Source organism: Anoplophora glabripennis, unplaced genomic scaffold (assembly GCF_000390285.2).
Source record: "Anoplophora glabripennis isolate ALB-LARVAE unplaced genomic scaffold, Agla_2.0 scaffold94, whole genome shotgun sequence".
In the NCBI taxonomy this organism is placed as follows: Eukaryota; Metazoa; Arthropoda; class Insecta; order Coleoptera; family Cerambycidae; genus Anoplophora; species Anoplophora glabripennis.
This window is the reverse complement of record NW_019416228.1, coordinates 153,882-166,541: the sequence shown is the minus strand read 5'-3', so window position 1 is coordinate 166,541 and position 12,660 is coordinate 153,882. Positions and strand designations below refer to the sequence as shown.

The 12,660-nt window shown below is 33.2% G+C and overlaps 1 protein-coding gene across 1 annotated transcript in view; it reads left to right on the top strand.

The window, feature by feature from the left end:
* Positions 1-235: 235 nt before the first annotated feature.
* The window catches only part of LOC108903524 (mitogen-activated protein kinase kinase kinase 7), a 101,396-nt gene continuing 88,971 nt past the window's right edge, over positions 236-12,660 (top strand). The window contains exons 1-5 of the mRNA XM_018705743.1: positions 236-445; positions 671-967; positions 1,574-1,753; positions 6,078-6,317; positions 10,774-11,007. Of these exons, the coding sequence (XP_018561259.1) occupies positions 365-445; positions 671-967; positions 1,574-1,753; positions 6,078-6,317; positions 10,774-11,007 (1,032 nt within the window). The 5' untranslated portion in view covers positions 236-364. The remainder of the gene's footprint in view (positions 446-670; positions 968-1,573; positions 1,754-6,077; positions 6,318-10,773; positions 11,008-12,660) is intronic.

Genomic DNA, 12,660 nt, shown 5'->3' with positions numbered 1-12,660 from the left:
AGTTTTTCTAAGTTTATATCTAAGCTTGGAGGTTATTCTTGGAATCCGTTTAGAGCGGTAGACTGGAAAATCCCTAATTAATTAAGAGTTAGATCAATTTATTAAGAATTTTCTTTTTAGATCAGTAATAAATGAATTGATCTGATCCAAAGAACAAAGGAAATATAATATATTGGTAACAATGAAGTCACTGTTGGGTATATTTTTGTTTTTACTTCGCTCATCTGATCTCTATCTGACAGTTGACACTTATTCCAAAATTTCTAACCAAAGTTTTATCAAATCTATAAATATTTACGAATGTTTAGAAGTATTTAGTGCAATAAAAGCAATTTTTTATAAATATGTGATTAAATAATATTCAATGGCGACTCCAGACCATTCAGACAATGAAAATCAACATAATGTTCGAGAAATTGACCACAGTGAAATACAACAGTTAGAGGTAATACACTAAAGTTTTATTTACACATTTTTCTGTTTGCTAATACTTTAAACTGGTGTTGACAATTTAGTAGACATTTTTTTATTACTAAACTATATATATGTTGCTTATATGTTAAATGAATTGACAAATTATTTTATTGAAGTGAAAACCACTCAATTTTGTTATCAGATATAAAAAACCAAGCCTTCAGTTCATATTCCAGTTCGAAAACATTTTTTTTAGATTGTTGGAGAGGGCAGTTTTGGTGTAGTATATAAAGGAATATGGAACGAAACATATGTAGCTGTAAAAAATATATCTCGAGAAGCAGAAAAAAAGGCATTCCTTGTAGAGGTACGACAATTGTCAAGAGTTGACCATGAAAATATTGTAAAATTATATGGAGCCTGCACTAAGGGACTCCAATTTTGTCTCGTAATGGAATATGCAGAAGGAGGATCACTATTTAATGTTTTACATCGCTCAAATCTACAGTACACATTGGCTCACGCAATGTCATGGTCTTATCAGTGTGCAAAGGTATGTCATCGGTTTTTGAGGGAATACAGAAATCCTGACTATGGACTGTTCAAAAACTACGACTAAACCATTTAATTTAAATTTAGTAAATACCTAGTATTAATATTGTTTACACCAAATCTTATGAAAATACGAAAATTTTGCAAGAGTTACCTATTTTTTTTACAAATGTGTCATTAACTAAGTATGCATAAATATTTTTTATGCATACACTGCATTGTGTTGTAACTACCAAATTGAGTATGTTGTATATAAACTTTTTTTGCTTATTTTTACCTAAAGAATGTCCCCTTAAAGTTTGTTCACTTCCGTGCGGGACTCGCCATATAATGAATATATTATCGACATAAAAAAATGTAATGTTATATCATGGATGTAGTTGGAGATTGTTACTATTTTCAGATAAGAAGTACACAAAGAAATGTAGCCTTGTCCTTTTAAAGTTAAAATTATGTAATATGTTACAGTTTATTATTAACCAATACAATATTATTTTTTATGAATCTGTGGAAATTTTAAAATTTATGTAAGTTTATTAAAAATTATTCTACTAAATTATGCCCAAACATTGTGCTTTCAATTTGCAGACTTAAATTTACTTTTCAGGGTGTTGAATATTTACATGGAATGCAGCCAAAGCCACTCATACATCGAGATTTAAAACCTCCTAATTTATTACTAATTAGTGGAGGCATACATTTGAAAATATGCGATTTTGGGACAGCAGCCGACAAGAACACCTATATGACAAATAACAAGGGATCAGCTGCTTGGATGGCACCTGAGGTAAGTTTAAAATAGATTTATTATCACCAAGCTATTAACTGAGAATTAAATACAGTGTTTTATAGTAATGGACCTATAAAAATGACATTCTACAATATTGTTAAAAAAATAAGGTACAATACGAGCTAGTTAAGAAAATCATGATTTATTAGCTGAAATCATTAGAGATTAGTATCATTTGTTAAAATGAATATGTTTTTTTCATAAATGTCATTGCTACTCAATGCCTACTGGCAAGAAGTGTGTTTTGCACTTATTTTTTATATAGCGACCAAACAAAATTTCATCAGTATCATTGATAATTGGTTATCATGAAAACGCACATTGAACAGCATATGGCAATCAAGTTCTGTTTTAAAGCCGATAAAACCCACGGAAACATATCAACTATTACAAACAGCGTACAGTGAGGAGAGTGCATCACATCTGGGACCTTATTCTTGAACTAAAGGGAGTAGAAGGAACAAGAGAAATGAGGCGTGTCTCTACTAAAACTTATTAATCGGTATTCTTGAATGGTGTTCTATTGAGTGATGATAGAAGAATTGTTCCCTATTTCTTCTACTGATATTTTCAGGGGAACAGGCAGGGACCATTAATCCTAACCCTATATTTTTTGACATGCTTCACAAATTACGAATTCCACAATCTGTCTATAATATCTCTAGTTACTGTTTTCTGGTGATATTGTATAATTTGTGTTTACTTGAAGGATTGTACAGTACACGAATAAAATAATAATAGAATAAAATTATCTGCCTAATATAGTATTAAAATATTTGTACATTTATTTTTTTTACCCTCAATATATTCTAATAGAAGCTCTTTTTGTTTAGAACTTATTGGATTTAGCTTCGATTTTTTATTAACTTCCACATTCTTTCCTTTTTAGACTGCACCTGACACTGACAAATAAATAACAATTATAAGTAGCACTTATTTCATGACTAGCTCATCATTAGTTTTGATTCTACCACCTATTTACTGCTTTCTGATTGGTCGGTACATTTGACAACATCGTTCCTCGTTTTTCACTTTCATGCCTCGATCGCTTTGTGTCGAGAATACAGTATGAATTTTGTGATAGAAATGAGGAAACGTTCCCCAGGGAACATTCTATTCTCTCACCGTCAAGAATCGAGCTCCAGAGACTTTATCCTTGAATTATAGGGAGTAGAAGGAATGAGAGAAAGAGACGCCCTCTTTCTCTCATTCCTTCTCTCTACTAAAACTCATTAATCGGTATTCTTGAAAGGTGTTCGATTGAGTAATAGAAAAATTGTTCCATATTTTCTTCTACTGATAATTTTGGGGGAACAGGCAGGTATCATTAAACCTAACCCTATTTTTTTTGACATGTTTCACAAATTACGAATTCCACAATCTGTCTGTGATATCTCTAGATACTGGTTTGTGGTGATATCCTTCGAGAACTTTGAGGAAATGTTCGTATTTGTGTTTAGTTGAAGGATTGTACAGTATACGAATAAAATAATAATAGAATAAAATGGATCTGCCTAATAATAGTTTATATGTTGCCTTAAATGGGAGATCTCTTAGAGATAATGATTGTGTGAAGTCTCTGGGAGTCACATTTGACAGGTGTCTTATCTGGCAGGCTCACATAGTGAACTTATGTAAGGGGCTATCCAAACATAACTTTGTCATGTGGAAGCTAAGGGAGTTTGTGAGTTGACATACTGAAGTTATATTACTAAGGACAGGTTTACCCTATCCTTAGCTATTGTATCCTCTGTTGGGGTAATGGTTCGGGTATTGACAATTTAATGATTGCGCAAAAACGAATCATTCGAACTATGCTGTTTAAAACAAGGCGTCATTCTTGTCGCCAATTATTTAAAGACTTGGGAATCTTGACCGCAGTCTCAATGTATATTTTAGAGTGTGCGATATACGTCAGGGTTCACAAGTCTGAATTTACTCAGTTCGCGGATAGACATTTGACGTTTGACCTCAGAGATAGGCATGCTGTCGTGGTACCTAGACACAGATTGGCAAAGTCAGCTATTGGTCCTTTTGTTATGGCACCTAAAATATATAATCACCTTCCAGTTAATATAAGAAATATTCAGAGCATCCCGTCCTTCAAAAAGTCGTGTAGAGTGTTACTTTTGACAAAATCGTTCTACACGGTGCGTGAATTTTTTGAGTGTAGTTTTCTTTGATTGTTGTTTGTTATTTGTATTTAGCAAATTGACTTTGTAGTCAATGATTGTGTCATCGTTATTTATTTGTTATATATTTGTATAAATTCTTATTGTGAATTTTATTGTATTTACTTGACGTTTTCCATGCATTGTATTATGTCTCAGGAGAAATAAAGCATATTGTTATAAAGCATATTATTAAAATATTTGTAAGTTCCTCCCAGTTAGCCTTCATTTTCTCTCTAGTGTAGCTGGGTGTTAACTTTCCAGTATACATTATTTTTTATCCTCAATATATTAGAAGTTCTTTTTGTTTAGAACTTACTAGATTTAGCTTCGGTTTTTTATGAATTTTCCTTTTAAACTGCACCTGACACTGACAAACAAATAACAATAACTTTAAATAAAGTAGCACTTACTTCATGACTAACTCATCACTAGATTTTATTCTACCGCCTATTTACTGTTTTTTGATTGGTCGGTACATTTGACAACATTGTTCCTCGTTCTTCACTTTCATGGCTCGATCCTCTTGTGTCGAGAATACAGTATGAATTTTGTGATAGAACAGTAGTAGAGCGAAATGAGGGAATGTTCCCCAGGGAGCATTCTATTCTCTCACCGTCAAGAATCGAGCTCCAGGAGCGATTCTTGACGGTGAGAGAATAGAGTGATTGTCAGTGTCAGGTGCAGTCTAAAAAAGAAAGAAAATGGAAATCAATAAAGAACCGAAGCTAAATCCAGTAAGTTCTAAACAAAAAGAACTTCTAATAGATTATATTGAGGGTAAAAAAACAAATGGAAGGTTAACATCCAGCTACACTAGAGAGACAATGAGGGCTAACTGGGAAGTACTTACAAATATTTTAATACTATTTTAAGTAAATCCATTTTATTCTATTATTATTTTATTCGAGTACTGTACAATCCTTCAAGTAAACATAAATTATACGAAAGTTCTCGAAGGATATCACAACAAAACAGTAACTAGAGATATTACAGACAGATTGTGGAATTCGTAATTTGTGAAACATGTCAAAAATATAGGGTTAGGTTTAATGATCCCTGCCTGTTCCCCCGAAAATATCAATAGAAGAAATAGGGAACAATTCTTCTATCATTACACAATAGAACACCATTCAAGATTAATTAATGAGTTTTAGTAGAGACACGCCCCCTTTCTCTCGTTCCTTCTACTCCCTATAATTCAAGAATAAAGTCCCTGACTGTGTTCCTGTCATTTGGAAGGTTTTATGATGACAGACAACATGCACAATGACGAGAGGCTGGAACATCCCTGCACAAGCCGAACGAAAACATCAAAGCTGTGCATTCTGCCCTGAAGTCTAGTTATCGATCAATCATACACTCTGCCAACATTCTGATGATTGATCGACGATTAGATTTCAGTGCAGGTTCTTTGTTTTCGTTTGTTGGGCTTGTGCGGGGACGCCCTGTCCCCTTGTTGTTGTGCACGCTGTCTTGGCCATCATGAAACCCCTCCGAACCAGAGGAATACAGTCGGACGTGATACATCCTCATCGTCTGTAACACGTTTCGTGGCTGTTTTATCAGCTTTAAAAGAGAACCTTATTGCTGTACGATGTTTAATGTGCGTTTGACAACTATCAAAACTCACTCCAAGCAAAACGTTATAACCTCATGATAGATACACGTATACTGATGAAATTTTGTTTGTCACTTAGAAGGCTTAATATATTTGAAACTAGTTATGCTGGTGATTCCACTAACAAATGACCTTGGCCATTTATTAGATATTGTTTAATGATATGAAAAAAAAAAATTGTTTAACGACATGAAAAATAACAGTGGCAGGCTTAGATAAATTTGAGACTTAGATATTTTAAATCGTTTTACACATTACACGCTAACATTACATAATGCATATAACTATGTGTCACAAATTCCATTTCATTTTGTTAACTAGTACTACAATTACTGTTAACTTTATTGGGCCTAATATTGTATTAACTTTCATAATGTTCAAATATCGCAAGGAATTTACAATAAACAATTCCCAAATCTAGTTATCACATTTGAGGAATACTCAAAAAATAAAAAAGAATCAAATATGCATTTTATAGGCAATGATATTTGCTGTCCCTGGTTTATACTTGAAACTGTTTTTTTTTAAGGTTTTTACATCTTCCAAATATACTGAAAAATGTGATATATTTAGCTGGGGCATAATTTTATGGGAAGTGACTTCCCGACGAAAACCATTTTACAATCAAGGTGGATCAGCATTTAGCATAATGTGGGCCGTCCATAAAGGAAAGAGGCCACCTTTGCTAAGAAATTGTCCCCCGCCTATAGAAAATCTGATGACGGAATGCTGGGATCACGATCCATCAAAGAGGCCCAGTATGCAAGAGGTGAGTATTTATTGTTATCTGTAATTATTTATTTGTAAAATTTTTTACAACTGTTTTTATTTAATTGGGTGTTATTGCTACACTGAAAAGAAACGTTTTTTAATAAATAACTCCTTTTTTACTTTATCTTAAAGGTGTAAAGCGCGGGATAGACATTCCGTCATGCACATCAACCTGCTTGTGCAAACTCAAGTTGTACGATTTATCATTGCTTTAGTGCTGATAAGTTGGCAGACTTATTAAATCTGTACAAACAATTCTTAGGCTTGAGTGAAATCAAACCTGTCAGATATATTTCGCTGTGCGTACAGACTTGTCTAGCGGCAAGTTGTAATGTCTGGCAGTTCTTTCAACTTATATGTAGTTTCCTTGTTTTTAACAAGCAGTAAAATTTGTTGTACACATATTAAAATTAGTGGGTAATATCAACTTAAATTATTGAATTAAAATATATCGGACCTTATACGGCTAATGTCGAGAGAGTTCCTCACAAATCGCATTAATCTATACCCTATACAGGGAAAATCCATGCCTTTGGAAGGTAAAAAATAGTATTCGGACAGACAAAAAAAAATGCTGCGTATGAGATACTAATAGAAATGTTAAAAAAGGTAGATCCCTCAGCCAATAAAGACACGGTAATAAAAAGAATCACTTCATTGTGCACTTGTTTTCAAAACGTTTATGAAAACTAGAAAATTGCACTCTGGTATGGATGCAGAAGATTTCTCTTATTTATTTTCCTTTTTCTTGCTAAAACGGCAAGAGCAGTCGCACACAATAACAGCTCATCAGCCATATTGAAAAATAACTTCTTGTGCTAAAAGGATCGGTCAAGGGGTTTTTCTTCTTCTTCTTAGACCTGTGGTTAGGTTCTATTCAAGTACCGTACCACCAGGGCCTCATCCAGTGCAAGGCTATTGTGTGTCTCACTGTTTAAACCTATTCAGCAAATAGTTTTGTCCCTTTTACAAATTACAAAAGCTTTTTTGCCGACACTTCTCTCAGCTCCTTGGGTTCCAGAAAGTGTTTTCCCTACGTGCAAATTCTGGACACTCGCCCAGGATATGCAAAGAAGTTTCATCCGTCGAGTCATATACTCGGCAGACCAGACTGTCTGCAAGCCTTAGCTTGTATAGATGTTTCCTAAAGTGACAGTGTCCCGTTATAAGTCCCTCTTATTAAGCAAAAGCAAATTTATAAAGTCAACCCTTTGACTGATTCTTTTAATAAAATTAATTATTTAAAAATGTTTCTTTTCTATGGCAGAAATATTGCATAAAGTAACTACAGGGACTATTTGATTTAGTGCCCGGTATCAGTAAAATAACATTTGAAAGCAAGTAATTGATCTGATGAAAACTAATAAATCTCTCACCCGGTGCACATTTTAACCAATAAAAAAGCCATATATTCCTTGATGTACATACATATTATAATTCTTTACAATGTTTTTGTTATCAGTTTGTTAAATGACAACTAGTTTCAGTCTACATTATACACTCCATCTTCAGATAAATTTTTTGTATCTGAAAACAAATGTAGTTCTTAGCTCTAAATATATTTTTTTAATTGTATAAATTATGTAAGATATAAATTTAGTTAATAAAAAACCATTATTTATACATGAAAAGTAATATTTAATTTAATAAAATTCTTGAAAAAGTCCAGAATCATAAACTGTTTAAAGGAATACATAATAATATCCTGCTTCCAATATGATTTTCGAAAAGGTTTAAATACGCAAAAGGTGCTGGGTGAGATATAATCTACACAGTCAAATTGGAAAAGGAAGGAAAAAATTTTAAACTAAAGAGTGACCGCAAAATCCGCCCGTTTTTGCGTAGTTTGTAGCAAGAACGGGGAAGGTTGTACAGAGGTCTCTGTGGGCTTAAATTGATCGTCATGAAAAATCTAGGTGAGCATAATTCGATTTTTCCAATATTTGCCTGACTTACCCCTACTTAAGGGGTGGAAACCACCTCTAAAACAAGAAAAATGAGAAAATAGTCGATAAATTTTTGGTAAAATTGGGGGAATTTCACATGGCAAGGGTAAAATCAGGAATGTCTTTCTAAAAATGCTCATGATAAACCCCCCCCCCCCGCGTGGGGGTAAAACAAAAGATCGAATTATGGGGCCCGTCTTTCGTATCATTTGTCGGGTAGTAGGGGAAACAAAGTACTTCATGAAGTGGATATCATTCCCCGTCTGCTATCGGCAATAGGAGTGGTTTTACCCCCATGCGGGGGGTGTTTTTCACCTTGAGCATTTTTAGGAGGGCATTCTTGATGTTACCCTTGCCATGTGGAATTCCGCCAATTTTTACCCAGATTTTGGTGACCATTTTTTCTGATTTCTTGTTTTAGGGGTGGTTTCCACCCCTTCAGTAGGGGTAAATGATCAGAATCCGACAGAAGAACGAATTATGGGGGCATGTATTTCATATCATTTGGATTTATAAGGAAGAGTGGCACAAAAAAGGCAATTCATGAAGGGAACATCATTTGCCGCCGGTTTTCGGCAATAGGGGTGGTTTTACCCCCACGTGGGGGATGTTTTTCACCTTGAGCATATTTGGAAGAACATCCCTGATCTCTTCCTTGCCATTCAAATTCCCGCCAATTTTTACCAAGAATTGATCGACCATTTTCTCATGTTTCTTGTTTTAGGGGTGGTTTCCACCCCTTAAGTAGGGGTAAGTCGGACAAATATTGGAAAAATCGAATTATGCTCACCTTGATTTTTCATGATGATCAATTTAAGCCCACGGAGACCTCTGGACGACCTTCCCCGTTCTTGCTACACACTACGCAAAAACAGGCGAAAAAATGGGATTTTTTGCGGTTACTCTTTGTCCCTCTTATTTGAAGCGCCATAAATATACAGAGAGGAGGCAGATATTTTTTTACATGAAAATAAACCCTGTAATCTTCAATGAGGATTCACCTCCTTAGACTTTTTTTACTTATTTGTCTACACCTTTGTAAAAGCAGTTGTATATATGTGAATGAGTTTTTTTTTTGTATCTTTGTATAATTGTTACACGAGGGTTGCCTTTTATATATCGGGGATCGAGAACAAAGAAGGAATGAATCATTATATTATGGCTTTATTGTTTTTCAAAATATTCTTGATGAAGATCAACATACTTTCACATGCCATTGAACCAATTTTTGAAGCACTTTTTCCATTTCGATTGAGGTACCTTAAAAAAAATCGAAAAAAAAATCTCGTAAATTATTTTTGATGTGCGAGAATAAAAAAAGTCCCTTGGTGCCAAATCAGGGCTGTACTGCTGATGTCTCATCAATTCGACTTTTTCAACTCAAAAAGTCTTGTTTAGGCCGATGTGTGAGAGCTTGCATTATCCTAGTGGAGAATAATGTATCTTCGACGGTTTGTTTCAATTATCTTTCCAAACAAATAAAAAATGGTTGTGTACCATTCAGAATTGACCGTCCGACGTTTAACTAATGGTACAGTTACTACATATTTCTGAAAAAACAGACGATCATTTGTTTAGAAGTGTTTTGTGCACGAATGACTTTTGTTGGGTTTGGCTCATCCTGAAAGACTCATAGAGTCGACTGCTATTTACTTTCGGGCTCATACATATAGATCCATGATTTGTCACCTGTTATGATGTCATATACTTGTTTTGAAGCACCGCAATTGTATTTCTTGAGTATTTCTTTCAACCGATTGACACAAGCTTTTTTTTTGAGTGTTTGTCAAATTATGTGGAATCCAATGTGAATAAAATGTTTTGGCCGTCAAATGTTCATGCAATATTGGATGTATGCTGGTCCCACTAATGTCCAAGGATGCCTCAATCTCACGATAAGTCATATGACAATCTTGCAATATTGAATACTGTATACCACCGATTACAGTGGTTTTTTGATGGTGCTTCATCACCAAAAGTAGAACTAAACTCGTCGATGCAAGTCGATGTCTATCTTTTTGTTTAGATAATACACGACGAAAGTTGTAAAAGATAATCACACGGAAATATTCAGGATTTAATTCCAACACAAATAGTGCCTGTATATCAAAACTTCTTAGTAAGTATACCAACAAAAAGTCGAACTTTATTAGGGCAGTAGGGTTGTCGGTTGTCAGATCATCCATTCCCGAAAAAAAGGCCACCCTCGTATATTTTTTTATGTACATAATATATTGTGTACATTGTATGTTATTTACTATTCTACTATTCTAAATTTGTAAATAATCCTACATAGTATTTTGAAGTATTTATAATTAACTGATCATTGTTTAACAAACTGTTAATAAAAGGATTATGGAAATTTTTATACTGTAATTTGAACATTTAGTAATATAAACTCACATTTATCAATTTTGAACTTAAATGAATTGCTATTCCAGTCATATAATTAGTAAATGTTAAATCTTAACGTAATGTGAAATATTAAGCAGTACATATAATTTTTAGATAGTAAAGAGGATGGAGAAAATTTGTTATCTTTTGCCTGGGGCTGAAAAACCAATTCAGTCATCAGAACAGTTTTACGAAGATGGTTTGGAGGAAGAAGAAGAAGAAGAAACTGAAAGTGATGAAATTTGGAACCATGAGAGCACTAATACAAATGGTGACAATAGCATCGTTAAAACCCTACCTCAACCTCCTCCAGATTATAAAAATCCTCCTACTGTGGAATGTGATGCGGTAAGTATTCTGCTAGTTTATTAGGACTATTCATATTTCAAATTTTGCTAGCTTATTAGTAGTAAAAATTTTACGGCTATGGTGAGCAAATTTTATACAAAAAAAAATATTTCTATAAACTTTTATTCCATTTTTTTTGTGTAAATTATAATTATAATGTAGCTATAACACCTGACCAAACTTGAATAACAAATTCTATGCCGTAAATTATTTAAAACCTACAAAACAAAAGTTCCTACAAATATATGTCCAGAAATACTTCATTTCTAAGATAGAGAGAGTATTTTTATATTAATGAAAAGTTATGATTTATTTCGAGTAAAATTTCAAGTTAAATGTTAAGTATATTTGAATTAATACATATACATGTAGACAGTTAGAAATTAAATGTACATGCATACGAGATTTGAATGAAATTGTTTCAGCCATTTTGTTGTATTTGAAAGTGAAATAGGCACGGAGAATTTCCGTTCATTGAATATAAAAAAAAATATACTTGATTCTTTGCTTTTCAAAAAAGATCAAATACAAAATTATATATTTCAAGCATTTTGCTGTTATTTTAACTAAAGCACCAGTAAATGTGTTATACAGGGTGTGCCAATTAACACTTCCGCTGCCAATATCTCCGTAATGAAGGAATTTATTTAAGTTTCAGAAATTGGGGTTGTTAGGTCCCTCGAATAGCTTCAAATTGTAGTTAGAACTGTCAGTTCAAATTTTTTGTATAGATGACGTGACGATACTAAAAAATTTTTTGATCCCTGGAACGTGGAAATGCATTCCATTTGAAAGATCGTTAAATTTTGAGTAAGTTTGGTAATATAAAGTTTTTCCCTATATTTACTTGTTTTCGAGATATGTCAACTTTAATATGCATTGTATGAAAATCTATTATTTTATCTAAATCACACCGAGACAAAATATTCTTTTAAAATATTGTATTGTATAACTAGTGAAGTTAAATTGAAAGACGCAAACTGATAAAACTTTAATTATTGGAAAGCTAAGATGTGTCATCTATCATTATTTTATTTTAAACAAAGACATGAGCCATCTATGACTGCATTTTTTAATAACATTTGATAAAATACGGTTCGTCTCTGCCCCTTATAATAGCTGTTTTACATTGACAATTTATCGATCAATTAATTCATGAAGTCGCTTCATCAAGAAATTGGACAAGTGTAATGTACCAAATCTGCTGTCAAATAACTTCATGAATTTATTCTTGACGAATTAGAGCATGTTCTAATTTTCGTCAATTTCTTCGTGAAGTTCAAAAGTACCAATCCAACAGATTTCCAGCCTCAGATCAGAAATGAGGTTATGTTATTGGAATATGTAAATAATTGTGTGGCGTCATACCAGTTTTGCATTGTTTTTACTGATTTGTTACTTACAAACACTAATATTTATATAATATGTGTCAGAACGGTACCGCTGTTGTATCACTACATTTATAACTGGAAAGGTGACATTTTTGAAATTTATTTGCTTCTTTGATTCATTGGTAGAACTGATTCATACGTCAAAAAACTTGACAAAGTCTGTAGCAGTGTAAAACCACACTGTTTACCAATAAATTCGTGAATTAATTCATGAAGAACTTCGTCAATTTATTCATCAATAAATTGTCAATGTAAAACAGCT